At 35.6% G+C, this 27,111-nt stretch overlaps 1 protein-coding gene across 9 annotated transcripts in view; it reads right to left on the minus strand.

Annotated features, from left to right (window-relative positions):
- The window catches only part of PHF14 (PHD finger protein 14), a 172,689-nt gene extending 146,425 nt beyond the window's left edge, over window positions 1-26,264 (minus strand). For 2 of the 9 annotated variants that reach the window (XM_019662193.1, XM_019662199.1), the window contains exons 1-4: window positions 25,702-26,255; window positions 25,088-25,198; window positions 16,976-17,778; window positions 10,309-10,453 (exon numbers count right to left, since the gene is read on the minus strand). In XM_019662193.1, coding sequence (XP_019517738.1) covers window positions 10,309-10,453; window positions 16,976-17,778; window positions 25,088-25,198; window position 25,702 — 1,060 coding nt within the window. In that variant the 5' untranslated portion in view covers window positions 25,703-26,255. Of the gene's footprint in view, window positions 1-10,308; window positions 10,454-16,975; window positions 17,779-25,087; window positions 25,199-25,701 lie in introns of all 9 variants that reach the window. The other 7 variants (XM_019662195.1, XM_019662194.1, XM_019662196.1 and 4 more) reach the window with 6 other exon arrangements.
- Between the last annotated feature and the right edge of the window lie 847 nt (window positions 26,265-27,111).

Genomic DNA, 27,111 nt, shown 5'->3' on the forward strand with positions numbered 1-27,111 from the left:
CAAAACACATTTTATAAAAAATGATTTTTCACCTACCATAGTATATGCCATAAAATAAATGATTTTTTAAAATACTTTTAGACATACTGGAAAAGCAAGGGGAGGGGGGAAATCTGTAATTCTTTTAAATTTTTTTAAATTTAAAAAGTTACTTAAATATGAGTTTTCATACACACACAAAAAAAATCCAGACTGAGTCTAGGAACTATTGATTAGTAAATATTTATTGAGCTCCCTTTGTGCTAGACGGTCAAATATATATAAAAGACTACATTCATGCAAAACAAACATACAAACAAAAAAGCCCGATTTAATTTTGGAGATGGCAAATTAAAATACACTTATATAACCGTAAGCGCCAAGTATTAGTAAAAGGAAAATAATGCAGAGAAACAAACACACACACACACACACACACACACACACACACACACACACACACACACGAGGGCTACAGAACTATATGGATAGTTCAGACTGGAGTTAGACAAGCTAAGTTCCATTCACAAATGAGCCATATGTGACGTATATGAGGTATTTGTTCTTTTTAAACATTTACAATTCTAGCTTCTGTAAAAATTTATTCATAACTGAAATGAATGAAAATAAGAGATTACTCTCTTTTCCTCTTTTCATTCATTAATAACTCATATTCTGAGAGGAATTAGTTAAATCATTTAAGCAGATAATGTGAGAAAAATTTTAAAGATCCTCATTAACATACCAAACAAAGATTATTTAGGATTGGTCTTTACATTTTAGAGTAGGGCACGTTATATATACTTCAACTACCTTACAGTTATCTAAAGCAAAAGGTTTCCTTATTAATTCAAATATGCATGTCTGGAATTATAAATAATATTTTTTAGAGAATGTTTATAAGTTTATTTGAACCAAAAGTGACAATTGCCAGGAAGCAAGATCTCAAATGCTCCTCTATAAATACACTTGAAGTTATTATTTGGGTTTCCAGATCTGTGTAAAAACTATAATTTAAAAAAGATTTTCCTTGATTTTAACCTTGAAAAAAAGTAGATCAGATGTAAAGATGTAAGCTAACAGGAAATTCAGGAAGGCCACCACTGTCAACATCTTGTTAAAATCAGGTTTTCATCACTAAAATTCCTAAAAGTCAATTTTGTCTATAATATAAACTCATTGTTGATGTGGCTCTCAGGGCCTGGCAAACCAACCAAACTCACTAGAAAGTGATGTCACATCCATTATGAATAATTCTTTCTCAGTACAAAGATATGAAAAAGAATGTATTGGCAACAACAAAATACTGATAATCATGGAATCCAATCAAGGGGAACTGAAAAGTTGAGAGATAATTTCACCCAGACGATAAAACAACTATGTTGTACTAGCGATGGGTTACAATAGAGAGCATTTCTCTGGCGAGTACAATAGGCATGACTCCTAAAATTTTTTTTCCCCTAAATGGTGCTGGACACACGCCAACTTTATATGATCCAATTTCTCTTCTTCTCGAAAAGAAGACATGGCACTCCTGTTAAAACATCCTTTAGGAAAGAATTGAATGTATATATAGTAATGAAATAGATCACAGCTTAATTCTATGCTCTTTTCATCTTCAGCCTTGGGCATTTTTCTATCTCCAACTCTTAAGATAGGTCGCTTCTACAGACATCCAAATAGCAACCATCCCAGGACACTACTGACCAAGTTTATTCTAAGAGGGCAGTCTTAATGCCAAATTCTAAGGGACACCCAGAGTAACCTCCAAAAACTGAAAACATTAGAAAAACAACTGTGAGAAACATGTGTAAGTGACGATCATGTCTTAAAAGGCTTCACCGCTTGGTTAAGTTTATATTCAGAGGGTGCCAAAAAGACATATACACATTTTAAGAAAGGAAAACTATTAAAATTATAATATTTAATATATACTAATAACAAAAGATGAATACAAGTAACTTCTGACTTCTGCAATTACAAGAGGTGCTGAAAGTGGTTAAAATCAGCATCCAGACACTTCTGATGACGGTAAACTACTGCTTGAGCAACATCAACCAAAGTGTCCACTTGTATACATTTTTTTTGGCACCCCGGTATATCCAATGTAAGGTCATGTGATTATTGAACTGACTATACACTAAATAGATAACAGAAGCCTAAATTGGAGAGTGCCTTCTCACACCAAAGATACCCAAATTAAAGACAAAAAAACCACCATAATTACTATATAAATGTAAACATTGAGTCAAACAAATCACTCAGAAAGAAAAAGAATAACATACAACTGGTAAATAATTTTAAAGTAACATTCATTTACTAGATGTCATTTAATAGGTCAACAGTCATGTGTAACTATTTTATTTATACAATATTGCCACTCAATACAAATTACAATTAAATTAGCCTAGTAGGCAGAAAACTAAAAGTTGATTTGCAGCTATGATTTACATAAGCTGCCTCAGGCAAATCCAATAATTGTTATTTATGCTATTCAAAGGCTTTATAGCATTGAAACTTAACATAATGTAAAAGTAATATAAAAGAATGCCAAAGAAAAGATTTTAAAGTTGGTAGACTACAGTATACAAGATAAGCAAAGTAATCACAACTCATTAATTTCTTTAATATCATTAAGTTGTGGTTGGGAAGCATCATCTTCATCACTTCTGTTCAGACATACATTTTTTAAATGACAAATCATAAAATGAAAAAGAAATACAATTTTCATCTTGGGAGCATTATTGATTGCCACCAATAAAGGACAATTTTTCAGTAAAGGCAAAAACAGTAAGAAAAATATTGTAATCAAAGAAAAACATAAAACAAAATGAAATAGTCAATCTGTTTTCTCAAAGGGTTATGCAATAATGCATGGGGAAAATCTATTTTCTTTATAAAATAATGTTCCTTTGAAGCAAATTCTTTCATCTGTATTTACACAAAGAAAGCAATTACCAAGATAATAAAGCCCCCAAGGGCTATGCATTTTATTCATTTCATTCACCAAAATCAAAGTAAATCACAGTAGTTCACTTTTTTTAGAATATAGTGAAATTTCAGTTCTAGTTTTTAAAGAATATACTACACACAGCAAACATTTGCACAGGGATTTAACACCTAGGAACAACCTCAAAAATGATTTCTGAGAGCCTCTCCCAGAAAATTTCTACTTTGTAACCTAGAAGACTGGTGTCATGCAAGCTCAAAGAATAACCAGCAAGTGGGTAAGTATTTCTTCTTCAGCCTCATTCCCTCTGGAAACTAACCCACACCATGTAATCACCTTTACAAAGTTCTCTCCTGGCCTTTCACCTGCCATGTTTCCCATATTTCTTTGTCATAACTGTTGGGTTTACTCAGCTATAGAACAAAATTCCTGCACTTTATAACCATTCTAATCCATTTAATTAATGACTAAAGACATTTTTAAATCTTTCTTTCTTCCATACAAAACAGATTTTAAATTACTATAAAACAATGTTTATTCTCTTCTACCTACTTAAATAAAATATACAAAAAGTGATTCTTCAACATGATTATGGGAAAAAAAATTTTTCATATGGGTAAATATATAAAATTTTTAAAATGATGGACATATAAAATCCATTTCATATGAATTAATCATGTTTTCAAATGAGTAAACACAGAAAACATGTTTCTACAGCTAATTAGGATCAACCTCTAAGTAACACATGCAACCTACACAAGTCATATTTAAGGAAAAATAATGTAAATGTATTTACAATTGTTTTGACTTGTACAAGGGTATGTGCAGTCAAAATAAGTGCAAGTTTCTCCTACTGAACTTGTCATGAGGGACCAGGAAAACTGCTTCTACCTTCCTGCTACGTAACTGGACAAACTGCATCTCTGAGAATGAGTTACATCATCTGCAATGTGTATTTAATTATATCATTATATCTATCCTAATCATTTCTCAGTATAAAAAGGAAAAAAAAATAGGAACATAAATGTTGCCATTTAAAAACTTAAAAGGCCGGCCAAGTGGTGTGTTGGTTAAGAGTTGGCTTGGGACTCCAGCTCTGAGCAGCAGAGCCCCGGTTCAGATCCCACATGAGGGCCAGTGACGCTGCGCCCTCTACAGCTAAGATGCTGAACAACAGCTCGACTTGGAGCTGGGCTGCCGTGAGCCACCATGGGGAAGAGTGCAATGATAATACCAACATGGGCCAGTGAAGCAACATCCTCCACAGCTAGACTGAAGAACAAAAGGAAAGCAACTTGTCTGTTCCCCTTCTCCCATTCCCCAACACTGTTCCCCTCCCCCAATTCCCCAATAAAATCTTTAAAAAAAAAAGATGTTTAAAAAAAAAAAAACACTTTTTCTATGTTTAACATCCTATAGCTTAACCTCTGACTATAAAATCCACTAAAAGATTTTAAAGTGAGTAATGTTGTGTGTAAAGAACTTATAATATTCATGATACCTGTCAGAAATATATCCTAAAGTATAAAAGAACCAATGTGCCTTTTGACTTATAAAGTCCAAATGGGTATAACTTGAACATACTTTACTACCCACTCATGAGGATATAGTTTTGCATACACTGAGAAATAAAAACAGTCTAGAGCTAGGCTAACAGCAGAATGAAAAATAAAAGAACAGGGGAGACATCTCATAGTAGACCTGGTCTGATTTAATGTCTAACAACTAAACTTAGGGGTAACTGCTGACAAGTACACTGCCTAATGCTCTGTCATGTACTGGGACACGTTTCTGACACTTTTCTTCAGACACGGTGCAGTCAGCATATTAGGATATCTGACATCACAGTCAGGGGTACCCTACCACTATTAGTCAGTTAACAAGCTCTTGTCACAAAGGCGTTTATACTAAATGACAAATTTGAAACTCTTCGATTTCAAAAAGAAGAGATTTATCCAGATGAAGTGAGTCCTCTGAAAAGTAATCAGACAATCATATTTAAAAAGCAACATTTGGAGTACTATCTTTTAGCAAAACCTCAACTTAAAAGTCTCTACGATTACTTAAGGAGTATGTTTAAAAAGAAGGAGGGAGGGGGAGAGCAGGGGGAGGAAAGAAAAGATAAAGGAAATACACTAAAACACTATGATTGTCTAGATATTAGGACTATTCGAAATGTTTTTTCTACTCTCTGTTCTGTATTTCCCACATTTTATTTAATATTCATGTATTATATTATGATAGGCAAAATAGTTTTCTCTAAAATAAAGCATTCAAGAAGCTCATGTTTAACCATGAGATGATTACGGGAAAGTTGCATGGCTGAATTACATTTAGGAACCTGCATTTTTGAAAAGCAAACAAGTCCTAGCAACACTAGCTTCCTATTATGCTTTGTAAAATTTCCCTTTCTCTGAATTAATTAATTTCAGATGAAAATTCATTTTGGGACTTAAAAGTAACTGTATATAAAGGCACATTCTGAACAATGAAAAATACCACAAAGTTAAAAGGTACAGGTCAGGATCAGGATGAAAAGAAAATTTGCAAGCGTAACAAAGTAAAATTTGTAACACATACAGCAGTCAAAGGATTAACACTAAAAAAAAAGAATTCCAATAAGCCCATGGGAAATAGACAAGTAAAGCCTATTAAAAAATGACACAGGACATGTACAGCAAGTAACAGGAAATAAAATGCAAATGGCCTGTTAGGAAGGTCATCACCAGTCTGACCCAAGAGCTGGACCTGGGCAGCTGGAGGCACCCAACCACTCCCCTATACACGGAATGTGTTCCACTTGCCTCCTTGGCACTAGAAGCTGCCTAAGGACACAGCCCTGAGACAGAAATGTGCTGCTGAGATGACCTGAACTGGGTACGTGACAGACCCCAGGTTAAGGCTTCTATATAAACTTTAAGATTCTGGTCGGCGGGTATGGAAAAATATTTGTCTTGCGACTGCCCAAGACAAGCGTCCTGGGTTCCTTTGCTTACTAAGCCTGCCACCTACCACTCCGGAGTGACCTGCCTGTTTTTCTCTCCCTGCCCTCCAGGGGAAGGGGGGGCCAGTTTCTGATTTCACCCGGGCGTCTCTCCCATGGTTCCCTGTGATCTCATTGCCAGCCATGGGTTCCCCATCTCTGCTGCAGTGTGAGCACCACTTTACTACTGTCTAGATAGCACGTCCAACCTCACAGCTTTAAATAACATCTGCAGGCTGATGAGGCCCAAATTTTTATCTGTAGTCCCAACATCTTACCTCCACTCCAGACAGTTTAAAACTAAACACTGGAACATTGCAATGGTCTCCCTAAACGGTATCCCTGATTCCCAACTTAGACCTACTTCAGTCTACTCTCAACCCAACAGAGTGATCCTTCCAAAATATAAATCAAATCAGATTAATCCTCTGATCAAAACTCATGTAAGTCTTCCTATATTCATCACAGTAACATCTAAAATCAGTACTGTGATCTGCAAGGCCTCACCTGTTTGCCCCAATCTCTACCCCACCACTAACCAGCCAGCTCACTCAGTTCTGGCCTTATTATTCTCTGTGCCATTATACAAACACTCCAAGCATGTTCCCACTTCAAGATCTTTACATTCACTCTTCCTAGAGTGTTCTTTCCCCAAATATCCATATGGCTTCTCCCTCCCATCCTTCAAGTTACTGCTCAAGTAACAGCTTATCAGAGACAAGCTTTTACCCTATCCACCTAGCCAGCTCCACCCACAGCATTCCCAATATTCCTTGCCCTGCTTTATTTTTCTCCATTGTCCAGATCACCACCTTGATATGGATTTGTGTTTTGTGTTTTCATTTCATTGCCTGTCTCTCTTACCAATATTAAGCTCCATGAAGTCAGTAATGTCTATATTCTATTTATTGTACATGCCTAAAATCTACAGAATGCCTAGAACATAGAAGATATTCAATAAATGTTACTAAAAAAAAAAAATTAATGACAGAAATAGGAGACATTCCCACAGTGAACCTTCGCAGCAAGAGGGCAGCTTCATGTGAAGGCAACAGGGAGGATTAAAGCAGCACAGGCCTCATAGGTCACAAAGGTCCCCTAAGTCCAGCAGACTCCCAGAACTATCTGGGAGTAGGGCTGTAATACCAGAAAGGCAGATAAGGGCAGGGCCTTAGAAATAGTGTCTGTGGTAGTCATGGCCCTGACAGAAAAAAGAAAAAAAAAATTAACTGCTAGGGAAGAATAATAACTTTACCACAGAGAAGCCTGGAAAGACTCCCTCTCAACCAAGTGATAAAAATAAATCAACCAGCAACTGGACAAATAAACATTGAGAATTCCTAATAGGATACACTGAGAATACAACATAACTTCTGTGGATTCCTGCCAAAAGCACATAACCTGAATCTAATCATGAGAAAACATAACAAAAAACCCAATATTAAGGACATTCTATGAAAGAACTGGCCTGTATTAAAAAATGTCAGTGTCATGATATATAAAGACTCAGGATCTGTTTTAGATTAAAAGTGACTAAACAGGCATGACAACTGAATGTAGTACATCCTAGATTTTATTTTGCTAGAATTGCCATTACTGGGATAACTGGTAAAATGTGAATACAGTTGATAAATTAGATAATAGTATTCTAACAGTGCTGATTTCCTGACTTTGATACTTATGTGGTATGTAAGAGAATGCCCATTTTCTTAGGAAATGCATACTGAAGTATTTAGGGGTAAAGAGAGGACATTATGTCTAGTCTACTCTCATACAAGTCAGAAATAAACTGTCAATGAGAGAAGATAAATCAAATATAGCAAAATGTTACCATTGGGGAAGTCTCAGTGAAGAGAATATAGGCAGTCAGAAATTGTGTTGAAATAAAAATTTTTAAGTAAAAAATTACTAACATAAAAGGTTCAAAAATTAATCAGGAGGGCCGGCTGAGTGTCGCCCTTTTGGTTAAAAGCTGGCTTGGGACGCCAGAGGGCCCCAGTTCGGATCCCACATATGAGGGCCAGTGACACTGACCTCTACAACTAAGATGTTGAACAACAGCTCAACCTGGAGCTGGGTGGCCCAGAGTCGCCGGCAACAGCATAGGCGACAGACCCTGCAGCAGTAGGTTGCCATGGGCTACCGTGTATAGCCAGCAGCCAACGTGAGCGGCCAGCAGCCGCAGTGAGCGGCCGTCCAGAAGCCAGCAACTGATCTGCCTCACCCAGGAAGAGCACAATGATGGTGCCAACTTGGGCTAGTGAAGCAACGTCCTCCACAACTAGACTGAAGAACAAAAAGGACAACAACTTGTCTGTTCCCCTTCCCCCAATTCCCCAGTGCTGTTCCCATCCCCCAATTCCCCAATAAAAATCTTAAAAACAAAACAAAACAAAAAAACTAATCAGGAAAAATTCTTTCAATATATTACAATGACTCCTATTTCAGATTTTAAAAGATGATCTCTATAAATTCTCCTTTCTAGTTCAAAATTAAAAATAACTAAGAAAGAAGAAACTATATAACAGCCCTAGATTTAGAATGTAATTTTTTAAATACTGTTATACATTCTACTGGACTAACATACAAAACATTTTCAACATCTCAATTTCATTTAGAAACTAGAGATAAATAATGTAATGAAGAAAAAAATACATAACACTGACCACAAAAGAAAAAACTGAGTTTTCCACATAGCATTTCTATTTTATTTAAAAAACACATTTAGTGTGCAGAGAGGTTGAAGAGGGTAAAGGGCATCAAATATTGGGTTGTCGGAAAAGTCACGATGTATTTTGTCTTATGTTTTTCAACGGTCATTTACTTATATAAAGAACAAAGATCAATGATATATTGCCCATTTTGTTCGATAACCTTTTGCCATCTTTCAGTGAGCTTCATAATTCCTCGTTCTTAGAAGGACCTGTCTTTATTTGCGAAAAACTGAACAAGGTGCTGATTTACAGCCTCATCTGAATTGAACGTGATACCACGCAAGGAGTTTTGAAGAGAGCAAAACTAGTGGATGTCTGATGGTGCAAGGTCAGGAGAATATGGTGGGTGTGGCAACACATCCCATCCAAGATCCAATAATTTTAATGGGTGATCAAACTTGTGTGTGGTCTCATGTTGTTGCGATGGAACACAACTCCTTTACAATTAACAAGCTCTGGACATTTCTGGATGATGGATTCATTCAAACTGTCCAATTGCTGACAGTACACATTTGAAATGTTTGGTTCCTTGGTAGGAGCTCGAAAAACAGGACACCTTTAAAATCCCACCACAATGAGAGCATAACCTTCCTCTGATGAATGTCTGCTTTCGATATCGTTGGAGGCAAATCATCACGTGGGGACCAAGACCGTTTGCACACCACATTGTTGTAAACAATCCACTTCTCATCACCAGCTATCAGTTGCTTCAAAAAAGGATCATTTTCCTCATGTTTAATGAGCATATTGCAGATGTTTATACACGCTGTCAAATGAACTTCTTTGAGTGCATGCGGAACCCAAATATCGAGCTTGCTTATGTATCCCAGCTTCTTCAGGTGGTCGTGAACGCTTGAATGATGGATGTTCAATGTTTCTGCAATGTCTCATGTCGTGTAACATGGGTTTGACTCGATCAATGCCTTTATTTTGTCATCAACCTCGGTGGGCCTCCCTGACCGAGGAGCGTCGTTGAGATCAAAATCACCAGCACGTAATTTTGTGAACCATCATTGGCACTGACATTCTTGTAGAGCATTGTCACCGTAAACTTTACGCAACTTTTCACAAGCTTGATGCACGTTCTTCCCTTTATGGAAGTAAAACAGTAAAATATGGCAAAAATGCACAGTTTGGTCTTCCATCTTCAACTTATTGTAAAATCTCCAAAACTCAACCAAATCACTCAGTTTTTTTTTAGAATGAATCTAGAACTGTCAGCTGTCAAATGACATAGCAATAACATAGATGAGAATGACTCTAGTACTTCCAAAAATGAACTAGTGCCATCTGTCGCAAACATGCGTCATGACTTTTCCGACAACCCAATATATGGTGATAGAAGGGGACTAAACTTTGGGTGATGAGCACACAATGCAATGTACAGATAATATAATATTATACCTTGAAACTTATATAATCTTATTAACCAATGTCACCCCAAATTTAATTTTAGGTTTAAAAAAAACAACAACAAAAAAACACACGTTTAAAATTAACATAATCTTAAAAATAACACCCATCATACTTTAAGGATTCAGTATGTCTTTTATCAAGTCAAACACCATGAAGTATTATAGAAAAATCTTAGAATAGTACAAATGTAAAAGAGTTGATTTTACTTATTTAAATGCAGTGTCATACAGCCATTTTTAAAAGGAGACAAAACCAAGCAAAATTACCTTCATGGACTGTAATGCCACAATTGTCACACTGAATTATTTCATCAGCATCTTCGCTATTATCTCCAAGACAAACACAGCAAATCAGAATATGGTCCATTTTTTGAGAACTCCAGTTTTGACTCTTCTCAAGAATCAGCGAGTCCTAATATTAAAATATATCATAAAATCACATATTTAAGTTAAAAGGTAACTTTAATAAAATTATCTTTAAATTATTTTATGCATTTCCAAAATTACAGTGCATTTTCCATTGTTTTGGTAATTTCAGAGTGTGCTACATTTGAGGATTACACTTCTTTGTCTATAAGCGCTCTCTAATTACTTCACTTCTCTGAAAGTCCTATAGTCTCCCTTCTCTAGGAAATAAAAAAAGCAAGCATGCAGCTAACAACTCTACATCTGCTTTGACATTGTGAATTACAGTCTGATCCCTTAGAGTATGAGAAAGGAAAAATTAACCCACAAGTAATTATTAACCTTACATATAGGTTTAAAAAGTATAAAACATTAGGTTTCTACTCTTTGGAAACTTATAGTCCTACCTAGGGGAGACAAGACACACATATATTAAACAGGAAGAAATCAATTCAAGATAACAAGAAAGCAAATATGTATGTGATGGCATAGTTACAGACTCTATAATCCTGAAGTGTATAAGATGAATTGAGAAGTTCTAGAGTCATCAAACTACTGGGTAGATACATTACCACGTACTGAAGAGTGTCTGTGTATAAAGGTACAGAAAACCATCTAAAAAAGGATCTAGGCTGACTAGTTGCTAGAAGAGTCAGAGCACTCTGTTAGGTTTATGTCAAAAATTATCTAGTGAAATAAAGATACCTAGCTAATTGTAATATAAAAGGAGAAAGATATATCAATAGATAAATATAAAGATAAAATTTCAAGAAAACGAAGTTTGCTTCTTGTAATTTAAACCTTCTGTATTATGGATTTAAATTTTTGTTAAGATAATGGTTCTCATATTTAACAAATTTGGTTTAGCATTACATATAATAAAAGATGGCACTTGAGTCTATATATTTTCATTTAAGAACCTCATCATATTCAGAAACAAACTTAATAAATTAGTTCCATGTCATACATTCATTAATTCATTAATTAATATATTGTTTCATATTAATGTTTTCTTTATACTTTTAAACTGACCAATATTGAAAGGTATCTTTAGATTTATCATTTCAACATTTCAAAAGCAATTTGTGACATTTGAATGACACTTGAGTGTCACAATTAATAACACACTTTCAATATATTTCTGTGTAATACATCTAAACTTGCAGTTGATCTATAAAGCAAATCCGAAATGAATGCAAAAGTCAACAAGAAGGTATGTCATTTCTTTTGAGAATTCTAGTACTTTAAAATTTTATATTTTGTTTTCTTTTGTTATAAAACCAAATAATTTAGGGGCTTTGACATGGAAAGCAAATAAAGGTAAAAACTTCCGGAAAAGAGAACTCATGTTTTACAGGACTTTGGTATAGAGAGCAAAACAAAAATCTACCCAGATTTTCATCCCATTAGCCATGCTTCAATGTAACATCCTTTGACTTAAAGTCAAATGTTCTTTAGCTTCATTCTCAGCTCTCATTTAATAGCTGTTGAACCTTGAAGGTACAGTTTTCTCATCTGTAAAATGGGATGATAAAAATAATACCTACCTCATAAGGTTGTTGTAAGAATTAACAAGATAATGTGTGCAAGAATGTTCCCGAGACATACTAGATACTCAATAAATGTTCATTCCCATTCTTCTTTCCTCTGTACTTCTTGTAGGTGGTTCAAGAAGAGAAACATAAGCTGACCATTTATTACACTGGGGAATCTTCCTTGGAACCCCAAAAGAAAAGTTGTAAGCCTCAATTAGCACAGCCACTTTAAATAATTTCCCATGGTCAGTCCAAAACAGATGTTTTCCTTAGACTACTACATCTAGGTTAAAAAATCAGACTAGAAAAAGGCCTAACGAACAACCAGAGTTTGATGACTAAGAGGCTACTCTTGCTTATGGGCTCTACAATATTTCTCTGGTGGAATTACAACTAAACAGGCCTTGAATAAGGTTTACCCATGTGGGAAACAAGTACATTTTTATGGATCAGAAAAATTCACATCAATAGGTAGCTCTAATTCCATTATTTTCAAATTTTTCTCAAAAAACAGTAAGTAGCTAAATTATATTTCTACACATATTATCATTTAGAAGCAGAGAAAATAAAGCTAACTAGTATTTATGACCCTCTGACTCCCATCATTTGAGACTCTTGCTACAAATACAATAATGAAGAGAGAAACGAGGGAACTAGAGCTCTACAATATTTCCCAACCAAATGGCTGACAGTGATTCCATGGGAAAATCTAAATAGCATTCTCTTTAAAAATTATGCTCTAAGTTGTCTTTAATAGATCAAACATAAGTTTAGCACACTTATAATCAGAATATAAAAGTCAATTCAATATCAGTTTTATCAGCATATTTCTAAAGCTGTATATAATTTTTCAAGTTTCCGGAGAAAAAAGTTAAGCTAAAGTTTTTACCACAAAATATGTCATTTTAAAGTAAGATTTTTACATAAAAATAGAAATCAGAAAGTGAGTTTTGAATGGTTCAAGAGTACCACCTAGACTATAACTTTAATATTATAGAATAATTTAAAGTAGTCTAATGATAATTTAAAAATAAATGGGACACCATAGTAATAAGTTATAATACATTATTTCATTTTTCCCTTGGGATTTAAAATTTATACCAAAAATGATAATGTTGCCCAATGTTCTCCATGGATCTAAAATATGTTTAGTGTTCATTATATATGTATTCCACATAGATGATTATAAATAATACACCCAACAGGATAAATTCTATTTGAGTTATATGTGGTTTCACTAGAAGGAAATTCCAGCACACTTCCTATAAAACCAGAACTAAAGGAATCCTATTGCCCTAAAGAAGAGAAAAAAATTAGTATACCAAGAAGTCTGACCAATAGTTCTTCTTTAAAAAAAAAAAAATAAGGTTAAATTCTCAAGAATCTCACGTAATTTTTGTACAGTGTGACAAAATGATTTTTTTAGGCCTTAGAGCAATTTGTTTTATTTTGAAATGTGCAAAAAGGCAGTTGATTAATAAGTAAGAAGACCTAGGGCCGGCCGAGTGGCTCAGTTGGTTAAGAGCTCGCTCAAGGGTTTGAGCTCTGAGCAACAGCGGTTTGATGCCCAGCCCGAGCTGAGCTGCCGCTGAGCTGCCAACAGGTAGCAGGATGGCTCAGCTAAATATAAATAAATAAATAAATAAATAAATAAATAAATAAATAAATAAAAAAGAACAGAAAAGCTCTCAATGGACAAAATAAGTAAGAAGACATAAACACAATTGGCTATTTATAAATTTTGGCAAAATGTTTACATTTTATTAGCAAATCAGATAACAATTGCCATTTCCTCACAAGACAGGACATCTAATCTGCTTAATATTAACAGATCCTTTTATTAAAAAAAAGAAAATCAAAAATCAAAAAAATTCTGTCTGAAAATTTCTATTAATATGATTTTCTGTCATATATTAATTCTCACCCAAAGCTCCAGTTTCAAAATCCTGAAAATGGGAACCATTCTCTGAAAATGCTACATAGCTCTACTGAAAACATTTACTTCAGAAAACTAAAAGGCAAGATAACTTTAGTGAATCTCAAAGCTTCAAGATAAAAATTTGAAAAGGACACATAATCATGTTCTGTGGGGATTGTTCACTGAGATAAATTTTTAAAAATGCCATAACACCACTGACAAAGGCAAGTGTCCATACGCAGAAAATGCATGTTATCCAATGCCCAATTCTAGAACAGTAATGGTCAAGAAAATCTCCTTCAGGGAGGTCCACAAGATAAAGGATATTTTCATAATAATACTCATGTTATTCGTCTTTTTCACTCTCACTCATGGGTGTAAGGTGAAATTTTCCACCAGCTAAGTCACATGGGATAGCATCATTGATCTGACCACTTGTGTGTTTCTGTGTTTTTTGGTGTTTTTTTTTTTTAATTTCTGAGTTTTAATTTGAAATGGTAAATATCGATATAATCTATCATATGTAATAACGGGGATACTCAATAATTTTTTAAGAGTGTAAAGGGGTCCTGAGACCAAAATGTTTGAGAACCACTGTTCTAGAGTATTTCAAGGCCTGTCACATAGGTAAATTAAGGCCATTAAAAGCCAATAGTTACAAAAGGCCCCTGATAAAAATATATATATATCAAATCCCCTAAGAAACTTCAAAATTATTAAAGTCCCTACACATCATTTACATGATACCCAAAGCTCATTTCCCTACAAAGCAATTGACATAGTAGCCAAGAAAAAAGCTTATCTGCTTATAAAGTAAATAGAATTCTATTATGTATTTCTAAAGCCACATTTTTAACTACCTCTACTACAAAGTAGTGTTTGAAAACTTAAAAACAGAGAAAAATAAAACTTCAAATGTAATAAAATATATACATATTAACTAATGGATACTTGGCAAGGTATAACTACCTAAGATAAATAGGAAAATAAGATACAAACGTTGGCTATAAAACAGCAAGGATTACCTTTAGTCATCTTTTTGCAATTTAATATTTAATTTGAGTAACATTTAAATACAGCTAAAATCATAAAAAATTACTGAAGAATTTGAATAACAGTCTTAGGGGTCAAATACAATTATCAAGCTTTCAGGTAGAATATTGTTGAGGGAAAATTACCTTTCTGTTAAGTTCTACATTTCTGTACAGGGTAGAGCAAAAGAAAAATTAACATAAATTAACAAGAGGAATTAATTTAGCTATTTAAGAACGAACAAGGCACTTTTCCAAGAAATGTTCTGGAATCTCATTTCTTTGGGATTGTTAACCTAAATATATAAAGTCCCATTATTTATTAAAGTCTTTTCTGGTAGGAAAAAACTAAAGAGCACATGTGGCCTTTAAATGCATCATAAAAAATAGTCTACAACCTCATAAGCAATACGTTATGTATTACAGGTTATTTATTAACAGATGGATAATGTACACATTTTATGTGGCAAAATTCTAAACATATGGAGTTGTTCCCCACACCTAAGCATAAATCTAACCACACTGCCTCTATCATTAGCCAGCCTACTTTTTGTGAATGTCAGGCTAATAAAAATAAAGTAAGGAAGTAATGAACTTATTCAGTAACTATAGATTGAGTACTAGGTGCTATAAAATAAACTAGATACATACCTAAATCAAATAAGAACAACTGGATTTTCCATACTTATAATTCCATAAATTGGCACTGGGAATATGCAACTGCATGTGCTACAAATTATAAATACTATATTATATTCCAAATGACAATTTTCTTTTACCTAATAGTAAGAATTAGGATATTACTGGAGGCAAGCAATATTCTTCCTATGAAAGTGGGCAAACTAGAAGTTACACAATGTTTATACTATAAAATATAAATTGCTCTTTCATCTCTACTGACATATAAACCCTCACAGACTGCTTCATGTTATTTGGGTAAAAAGAAAAAAATCAACCAATTTTCAAATGAAACTTATTTAAAATAGATAATCACTGGTATATAAAATTTGTAAGCAACAGAAATGTAAGAAAACAAACCATAAAAGGAAAATTTTTTTCTACCAGTTTAACCTATTTCAATGATATGGACAAACAAACAAAAAAAACCACAAGTGCTTGGTAAAGTGAAAAAAGTAAATTTCCGTGACTATAGACACATTAACAAAAATGACAGACTTAATTATTATAGTTCTACATGTGATGTAACAAATACATCTACATGTGAGAAGACAACTCAATCTTTCTTTTGAAGAAAAACATATACATAAACACACAGACAAAGAGACATAACTGTGTTTGACTGAAGAGTCTTGACTGTTTGTTGCATGTCGGGCCCAATGAATAAACCTAACTTTCGGCAGGAGAACTTCAGGTGGAAGAACTGAGTCATTACTGTAGTTTTAGGATAAAAATGTTTGTTTTATGACAGAAATGTTTTTTATTTCTTTGTAGAGAGAACTTGGTCAGTAAATATGTGAACATGTAGTTCGTCTTTACTCCCATACATCTAAAACAAAGATTCGGTGACTATTCAGATGATGGGTGCTATAATTAACCTTTTACATGACTATCTAAAAGTCTGAGGCAATCATTAAGCTGTTGGCTGCCCTGCTCTAAAGTATTCTAAAAGTCTAAATTTCTATGTGGATATGGACATAATTAAGTTGAAAGAAAGGGGACCTTTCTCATAATCCACTTAGCGCCACTCAGCAATATGAACAAGGGGGTGAGAGGATAGAAAGGGGGAAGGAAAACCCTACCATTTCCCAAGTCTATGGATACAAAAATATTTCTCTAACTATACAGCCTGTGAGCTCCTTGAGGACGGTGATTGTGAGCTCCTTGAGAACGGTGACAAACAGCAGGTACTCAATAAAGGTTGGTTGGCCAAATGAACAAATGCTACCGTTAGGGTGCTCATTGGTTCCCATCGCTGTCTATACATCGGATTCAAGGAAGCTACTTAACATAACGAGCAGAATGGTTTACAGAAGAATTCCCTTTTCCCCAGACAGACAGATATCATAAAAATTGGGTTGGTCTACCTCATTGCTCTTGCTTTGAGATAGGGTCAGGCTATCATTGGTCAGTTCCTCATCGTCAGCACTGTTTCTGCTAAGAACTTTACTCTTCTTCTTCTTGCAGCCCCCTTCACTGGCGGGGCTGCTATGATCGTCATCATTGCCTTCATCGTTCTCATCCTCATCACTCCCACTTCCCTCCTCCTCATCGTCCTCGTTGTCGCCATCACTTCCTTCTTTCTGAGACGCAGACCGCCCCTTTCTCTTTACTACAGTAGGTCGCCAATCATTGTCATCTTCGCTGTCATAGTCATCCATGTCATTCAGTTCTTCCATAGACACGAAGTCCAAAAGTGGTCGGTTTCGACGGAGGTTCCACTTTTTTGGCTCGCTGACCTGTTCCTCTGTCGTAGCTGCGGTAGTGGGGACTGAAGGAGAGGTGTTCACAGCAGGAGGACTTGTGGCTGGCGTGGCCGCAGCAGGAGCAGCCATGGTATCAGATAGCGTTGCTTTTTCTTTCTCCTTCTCTCTCTCCTTCTCTTTCTCCTTCTCTCTCTCCTTCTCTTTTTCCTTGTCTTTTTCCTTGTCTTTCTCCTTTTTCTTTCTAGGTCTTTCCCCATTCTCCTCTTCTTCCTTCTTTTCCATTTTAATTAACTGTTTTTCTGTCGGCAGTATTTCTTCTTCCACAGAATTTTTAAGTGGTTCTTCTTTTACTTTAATATCTTCATTCAGTTCCTCCTCTAAAATATTTTCTTCAGAATCACTACAGGAGCCTTCTCCACTGTCCTTTGAGGGATCTTCGCTTCCATTACCACTCCCTTCAGAATCTGTTGAAAATATGAGAAAAAAAAAACCACACATATGTATATACATACACACACACACACACAACGCTGACACAAATGAAACCACCAAAATTTGTGAATAACTTGCAAAACAATATAAACAAATTTAAGTCAAAGAATGGTAGACATTCCCAACCTGATTAAATAATAAATCAATGAAGTTGGTATAATGGTTTTAGTTCAAGATAGCACTAATGAAGATGAAAAAATGTAACTAAATTAACATATGCTTTAAAAACAGGAGCACTATTTTGTGTCATACAGCTCATGCTATATTTGATACCCTCGAGGGCAATTTTTTTTCTAAAAGTAAATGTGACTCGTTTTAAACTGGGCATTTGATTTTTAACTTAATACACACCAAAATCTTCTTTCCTTACATCTGCCTTTCATAAACTGTATGGACTCACGAGCACTGAGTCTCCTTCAGAAGAAGAAAAATCTGGCCCAAAAAACTTTGTTTCATTTATTTCTTACTTTACCCAGTAAAAATGAGCATAGCTATTTATAGGTCAACTTGTACCACATCCCTAATATACCAATCAATTTTAGGAGTACAAAGTACACAGGTGAGAAGAGACAATAGTGATGGCACAGAAAATGGAAGTTGCAAGAGAAGTTATCAATTTTCCTGCTTATTAGGATACCATTCATATCAATAAACGAATCAACTAAACTTTCAAAAATTCTAGGCAGTAACTGCTATAACCACTACAATGAGATAAACTAGTGATTTTTTAAAGAACTAATCCATCTTGGAAATGAACAGCCATGGCAGTCACTAAAAAGACAGGCCGAGTACATAAAGAGTTCATGCAGGACCATAAGCTTAGCAAGTTTCTTCCATTCCGCCTTGCAGCCCAGGCTCCCTTAGCCCAACACTACTCAGTAACCTTCTAATTCTCTCTAATCCTCTTTACACCTACTCACATAAACAAAAATCTAAAGTATTTAGAGAAAGGAATAAAGAGGAGGAGAAAAAAGGAAGGGGAACAGGAGGAAGCAGGAAACAAACCAGTCATAGTCAGGTCATGACCAAGACCAATAGCAAAATGTGTAAGGTGATGGGTTTCCTGCACCTATAACCAAGAAAAGGGTAATAATAAATGGTGAAAAAAGTCAATGTTTCCACACCATTTTAATTTCTGTAACTTCAACCAGCCTTAGCCTCTATAAGTAACTGAACATTAAATACAAAGAAAGTTGTCTGTAATTAGTACCTGGTGTTTAAAATATCTCATGCTGACTGACCTTATAAAATCATTGTCAATCTCAAGATTATCATGCAGGTACCCACAACTTATTTGGGACTGTCCTGAAAAAACATTCTCATCCTAAACAACCTCACATGGGACTCAAGAGTAATTATCATGTGGGTCAACAATCCCTTATCTGAAATTCTTGGAGCCAGATGTTTTTTAGAATTTAAATCTTTAAAAAATTTTAGAAGGGTAGCATGGTCTATGCACACTATATCACACTAACACCTCCAGTGAGGTCTTTGGTACTATCCTATAACTGCACTATTTCTGCAGTAAAAAGTATGACTATTTATGAGTATGACATATAAACATTACAAAAAAACTCCTATCAGTTCCAGTCAGGTTTTACTATCAAATAAGTTTATGCCAAACTTAGGAAACACCTTTGAATTTGTAAGCTTCTTGGATTTCAAAAAGTGTGGTACCCAGTATCACAAACGGATGACTTCTTTTCAGTCCAATAGTTATGCAAATCATTAAGAAAGTTATGATTTTTTTATACACTCACAACAATTATCCCAACCTACCAAGAACAACTAACTCTCGTAAAACAAAAGTAATAATTTCTAGATATTTTTAGATAAGGATCTAATAAATAATAAGCATAATTGACTAAAAACATCTAAGGCAAAAAGGATCTCTGTGCACACTGACTAAAGAAAATGGAAACATCACACAAACAATGCCATAATCCAGATAGCTGGGAGATAGAGAAAGGTGCTTTTCTTCTGGATCAATCTTCTAGGTGTCTTTGTAGAAGTACCTAGAAAGTACTCATAATAATTTTACCAATAAGAACATAACAACAGATACAAAAGTAAGATTAATGGGGCACAAATGTGGGTACCTGATCAAAATTGAAACCAATCATTAAACTTATTACTACGTAAATTTTATAAAATGTCAAGAATTTTTGGAATTTTGTTTTGGTTATTGTTGCCAATGCCAATCAATTAACTATGTTTCAAAGAGGGAAACTGATACTCTTTGATTCTGTTTTTGTTTCGTAATCATGCCTGAATAGGAAGCAATTTTTAAAAAGACTTAAATGTTTTACATTGTTAATATATCATTAGAAGAAAGCGAGGTTTCTCCACAAATCCAAATCCTAGTAGCTTATCCAACCCTTCATTCTCCAAATATAACACATTAGCCATATTCTAACTGCGGGCATCGGGAATATATCAAATTTTATTTTTCTCTGATCTCTGAAAAAATAACTTCTTTATCTGATTAGTCATCACTTGTTTTTAGTACATAAACACTTGAGGGATGGAGATAAACATTCTTTAGTTACAAGCATAACTTGGTAATAATGACAATGAGAAAATCACAGTCCTTGTCTGCCTGTAATTCCATTTTTGTGGCTGCAAAGAAAAAAATTCCTGTTACTACAAATTCAAACAATGACTCTGTGGCATGTTCTAAATTCATGACTCTGACACCCTTAAAAGAAAAAAAAAAAGGCTAGACTAGAGAAATAAGCCAGACACATCAAATACAGCTATCTTAGGTATCAGGTAACCTTTCTTAAACACACACTATATCAAAATCTCTCCAAGCAATAACTATTTCAACAAACAAACAGTTAAGGAATTTTTTACAGTTATAGAATTTTTAAAAAAGCAACCTTTAAGAATCCCTCACAAATATTCAATGCTTAAGTTTTCCTCATGATAAATACTAAACAATAAAATCCAAAACAAAAAATAAAAATAAAACAGTATGATTTAAATCAGAGTGTTGTTAGCTTTACAATGTAAAGAATCATTTTTGTTCATCAACCCTAATTATTTAATTATTTTGTTCATTGCTCTAGTGCAACCGTGATTAGTATTATAAATATACGCAATAGATATTAGACAGGTATCACCAGTCTATTGATAATTCAGTTATCATCTTGAGGCCATTTTGACTAACACTGCATATCTCTTTTTAAAAAGCCAATCAATCAACATAAGTCACCCTCTAGTTCAAGCTATGACAATTTTGTCTCCCAGAGGACATCTGGCAATGTCTAGAAACAATGGTTGCCATGAAAGGGCGGATGGGGTGGGAAGTGCTAGGTAGGAAAGGTGCTACTGGGATTTAGTGAGTAGAAGACAGGGATGCTGCTTAACCTCCTACAATACACAGGACAGGCCTCCACAACAAAGAATTATCCAACACGAAATATCCACAGTGCTGAGACTGAGAAGCCCTGGTCGAGCACAGAAGGCCTCAATGTGACCTCATTCTCCTTTCCCAGGCTCATCTCTTCTCTTTTATTCATTCCTGATCCACGATTAATAAATGACATTTTCCAGCATCCACATTTTTAAAACAATGTTTCCCCCACCTAGATTGCTTCTCTTTCAGTTTCTAGTTCAACTCATCTCCTCAATGAATTCTCCTACATCAATCCAGTCTAAAGTAGTCCAATCTCCTTCGAAAGACTTAACCTGCATAAGTGATCAATAATGCCTTGTATCATCTATCCATTATTTTATTTAATTATTGTATTATCACTATTCTTTGTGAATTCACCTTAACATCCAGAAAAGTGCTTTTAAACACTATAGATGGTCACTTATCGTATTTTGATCAACTTAAGCTAAAGTCAGATTAAGCACAAAATATTACAAAGTCTCAGCCTGACTCTTACAGTTAAATTATTTTCTGACAATTTTGCCTAACTAAACTAACTATGACTTAAGATCTAAAGTTAACCATCTTACTTTGGCCAGGGGCTTGGGAAACTGCATTGCTATTCTGTCTAGCTTAATAAAAGTAATACATGTACTTATCTTCAAAAATATTCCATTTATATAGCAGATTGCTATTGGGTTGTTGGAAGTCATGACGCATTTTTGCAACGTAAAACATAGAAAGAATACGTCATGACTTTTCCGACAACCCAATAAATATAACCTATCCTAGTCCCAATACTAAGTCCACTTTAACTAGGCTGAAACATGAAATTGCCAATATTTGACTCTTTTTTTTTTTTTTTCAGCTGAGCCATCCTGCCACCTGTTGGCAGCTCAGCGGCAGCTCAACTCTGGCCAGGACTCAAACCGCTGCTCAGAGCTCACACTCTTGAGCGAGCTCTTAACCAACCGAGCCACTCGGTCGGCCCCTAGACTCTTTTTACACCTACAAAACTGGTAATTTTATATGGTTCCACCTAATATTTCTATATACACGTATGGCATTTCTGATGATAATTACCATAATTCTAATATACTTATATTCCATTTTAGGACTTATTCATTTTAAAATTTATTTATTAACTGTCCTCAATCAAAAGTGAGAAATTTAGCTCTACTTTCGCATTGGACATAAAAAAAAGATATTCTATTTTCAGTACACAGTTTGCTAATTTTTGAGGCTTATAATTATTAACTGCCGATAATCATTTTTGCCAATCTTGTTGGCAGAGAATTTTTGAGCAATATTTATCTTTTTTGATTTTATCATTTGAGAAGCACATGAATAAAATTATATTTATCTGTAAGGGTCTTAAATATAATAACCTTTCAGAACTGTCTATATTTATTTTTAAAGCCAAACATAAATATTACATTTTATAGTCAGAATTTCAGACTTCAAAATGAAGATCAGAAGAAACTGATGCACAGATTCCAGATAAAAATTAATCAAACTAACCATTTTAACATTAAATTCTCAGGAAGTCAGTAGTTCATTCAGTGAGTCATTTCTAGAAATTGTTTCGAAAGAAGCTATGATCAAACAGATATTTATCAACTCTTTCTTCACTTGCAGTTTAATCTCCTATTTATAAGTAGGGTTGGGATTCCACAACTTCAACATGTTTGAAAACCAGTGATAGTCTAATGTCTTATTTCCAGTAAGAGTCCAACTATCTCAGGGAGAGAAAAGATTCAAACAGGAAACACAGGTAATCTAGATCAAGCCATCTCAGCTATGGGGGATACCAATGTATCTTAACCAAAAGCGAAAAATATCATTCAATGTCTATTGGCTATGAACTATTTTAAAGAAAATAGTTTTCTACTAAACTCTCATTTACAATAACATATCACGGACTACAATACCAAGAACTACACAGATAAATTTTGACCTTGGGTCACAAATTTAAGCTTCCCAGGGGCCAGGGAAGTAAATTACAAGTACAGCCAACTAGGTATTATGACAAGAGGGAACAGAAAGTAAATATATTTTTAGTGCTTTTACGAGATTTGTTTTTTAATTATCAGCCTAATAAAATTTATCCTACCATTTACTATAAATAATAGATAATTCCTGTCAATTGTCATTAAGATTTAACAAGGTCAGGAATCTCAACTTAGCTTGATATCATAAAGTATTTTGAGAAAGTAGTTTGTACCATTAAATTGTTTTAACCTTTGGAAAGAGAAATGATACCTGTGAATGACTCCATCTCAATAAGCAAAAAGAAAACAAAATTTATCTACCAAGTCAGGATTTACTGTCACAAAAATAGACAACTGAAACAAAAATTAAGCCTTGAAGTTTTTCCCATTATAATGGTATTCAAATAAGTCATAATTTCTGAGACCAAACTATTTTTGTTACAGTTTACAACCTGGAACATAACAAATCAAAACACTATTCGAGCCAAGAATACTCGTATCTGCCAAGGTTTTTACCAAGAGAACTAAAGTAGGTTTGGATTTATCTCTTTTCCCTTCCCTTTCTTTTCTTTGGAAGTACCAAAAAACTAAATGGAAAATAAAAGAGCTGACAAGCAAAGGTTAAAAAACAATTAATCAAGATAAACTTAAAAGTTTTTGATTGCTGGAAGTGACCTCAATTAGTGACAACATCCAAGTAGCTTCTTTTAAGATTATACCCTATCTACTTTAGGATCTAAGGAGTGAAAAGACTGTAAATTTTGGAATCAACAGACATGGATTACATCCATTATGGCCTGAGTGACCTCATGCAAGTTCTTTAAACTCAATCTCCTTGTTAGCTGTAAAATAATATCTCCTTTACTGAGTTATTGTAAAAATTAAGTGATTTTGGAAACAAAAAGTTCTCAGTAAATCGCCAAGCGAATTCTGATAATGCTATTAAAAATAATAATACTTTTAAGTAATAACACAACCTAACTTCATCCCTTCCTATCATTTCCTAGCAGGAAGAAAAGAAAAAGGAAAACCAGAAAGGCGAGAGATATGGTTAAACATAGAAAACTCTCTTAAAGAATATTTAACAACTGTTAAAGAGATGAAACTGGAAGGGCTTTCATTTCTCATTTTATTTAAATTTCTATTAAAAGGGGTAGAATTATAAGTAATTTTTATTGTTCATGTGTCTTAGTATCTTTCACAAAAAATGTTTAAAGATAATTTGTATCCATTTCTCAGATTCCTGCAATTAATACTTCATATATACATATATATGAGGTACAATGAACAGAAGATACAAAGGAAAACCATACTTTGGTTTTCCAATTGTATACAATGTAAATATATGACCTTTTTAAAAAGTGCATTGTTTTTAAAATCACAAAATATAAAGAGGAAGCATGAATGCTTTAGACCTCAGACACATGTTTGAAAGGCCCAATCCAGACGGTCCAGCACATACCACGAAGTATATACAACTTTTCTCTCTGGTAAGAAAGAGAATACACAAAAAGCAAAACTCCCCTCAGAGGGTGCCAAGTGATCTGAAAAGAGAAGAACCCTGCTCAGGGGCTGTTCGTGGCTCACATGACTCTCAGGATATTATTCTACTTTGGGCTCTCTCTCGATTTTTTTCCCTCTATCCATAAAGCATAAATATATTTTAAAATAGAGAAAATGTTCTTGCATCTTTGGAATAAGTCCTCTGCCTGCTAATCATCTAAGTGTCAACAAAAACAGAAGCAATGATAAGATCTAGTGATAGGATCTTGGGGAAATGTGGGAAATAAAATGGACAAAATAAATGAAGTTTATGTGCTTTCGCTTTACATTGGCATTTTAAACAAAACCGATCCTTTAAAATAAACCCAACTCCAGAAAGCTGGGAAAAGGGAAGAGAGAAACATTTACCTGAGGCATCTCCAACTTTAAAATCACTGTCATCTGAACTATCATAATCGAGAGCTTCTAGCAGAGAAGCTGCCAAAGGCTTCACCTGCCTCCTCTTGGAGCTGCGATCCACTGTCAAGAAAAAAAAAACAAAACAGTACATCGTCACTCGTAGCCACACCAAGCACGGGGGAGAGCTGTGGTGCTGAGGGAAGGTGCAGAAGACCTCGTGCAGAGAATCTTTATCTAATTCAGTTCTCAGCAAAAGGTGTCAGGGAAGATTGGGGTGGGACCGCAGGCCGGGGAGGGCCGGGCAGCGACACGGGCAGCTCCAGCCCCGGGGTGCGGCGAAGGCGAAGCCAGGCTGGCCAAAATCGAAGCTGACCCTCTTGCACATCTTGTGATGTTTCTGCGACTCGCTCGTAATCCCTCATTTAGACACCGTAACAGTCAATAGGAACAAAACGCAAAGGCCAGGGAATAAAGGAAGCCGTGATCATCCCCGCGTGGGGAGCGTCCACGAGTGGTCCAAGTTCCCGCAGGACTCTCCCACCCCCGCCCTGCTCTCCCAGCGGCCCTTGACTTCTAGAAGGCTGAAATGGACCTTTTTCCCCGCGGAGGCCTCCGACACTTACTAAGGAATCCGTGATGTGGTCGTTTGGAAGAGACCTGGGGAGAGGATGCGAGAGCCCGAGCAGCGCCGAGATCGGGGACTGAGACCGCGGAAACAAGTCGTAAAGATGCTATTTAAAATCGGCGATGCCGCCGATCGGACCCGATCGTCCCCGATCGTCCCAGGTGCAGCCCTGCGGTCCCCTGCCCGCCCCCCTGCCCCGCCCCTTAGTCCTCGCAGAACCGGCCCCGGCCGCTCGCGCCCCTTCCCACGGCGCTCCCCAAGCAGAGGCGCCCTTGGGCCCAGGCAGTGCGACCAACCGGCAGCCCTGGAGAGTTAATTTCCCCCGTTAAAACTGTTAGGAAAAAAAAAAGAAAGAAAGAAAGAAAGAAAACTTTATTAGCCTGCACCAGAAGCAACAAAAGCCCCAGAATTTGCACAGTCCGAGGCCGATTGCCTGAGACAATAGGGAAAGGAACGACCCGGATACAGCTCTGAACAGAAGGAAGTGAAAGCACAAGGTAGAGCCCTGCCTAAGTGCAGCGGGACCGAGAGCGCGTGCGCGGGCCTCGCCGCCGCTCTCCCTCCGGGAGGAGGAAAAGAACAGAGCCGAGCGAGAGTCGAGCGGAGCCGAGTAAAGCCGAGCGGGAACAGAGCGCCCTCCCGGACCCGCGCGGCTCCGCCCACAAATCCTCGAGGTTCCGCCCTTAGCCCCAATCCGTCCGAGTGCAATTTTTCATCCTGGTTTTTGTTTTTTGAAGGATTTACTCAGAATCCTTTCCATAAAGGGACGTTTGCTAACTAAAGTCACTACCAAAAAACAAAAGTAATACCGACAACCACACTCTACCAGCTGCTTCTTCCGTAAGTTGCATCCCGTAAAATATCTTGGAACATGCTTAAATCTTATTCCTTGGAAGATAGCAATGTGAGAATCACATTAGACCTTGTTTGCTGCTTTGAAAATAACAACTCTAACAGAGGGGGGAAAATTCATTTAATTATTTCAATTACTGTTTAAATGATTGTACTGTGCACAGACACTTCCACATGAATGAAACATACACAGTATTTATTTTTGCTAAGAGAAAGAGAGAATACATCTGGGGGAAATATTCCCTCTCAAAAGTATATTGTGCGTTTATTAAATAAGGATATGTGTCCACATGAATGTGAAATTGTGTCTTGTATACACTTAAGAAATTTATTTTTATTTTATATTTTTTAAAGATTGTTATTAGGGAATTGGGGAGGGGAACAGTGTTGGGGAATTGGAAAAGAGGGACATTGTGTTTCTCTAGGATCCATCAGCTCCAAGTCCAGTCACAGCTTTCAATCTAGTTGTGTGTGTGTGTGTGTGTGTCGGGGGTGAGGGTCGGGCAGCCCACCATCTCATATGGGTGTCCAACCGGCAACCTTGCTGCTAAGAGCA

Source organism: Hipposideros armiger, unplaced genomic scaffold, assembly GCF_001890085.2.
Source record: "Hipposideros armiger isolate ML-2016 unplaced genomic scaffold, ASM189008v1 scaffold_370, whole genome shotgun sequence".
In the NCBI taxonomy this organism is placed as follows: Eukaryota; Metazoa; Chordata; class Mammalia; order Chiroptera; family Hipposideridae; genus Hipposideros; species Hipposideros armiger.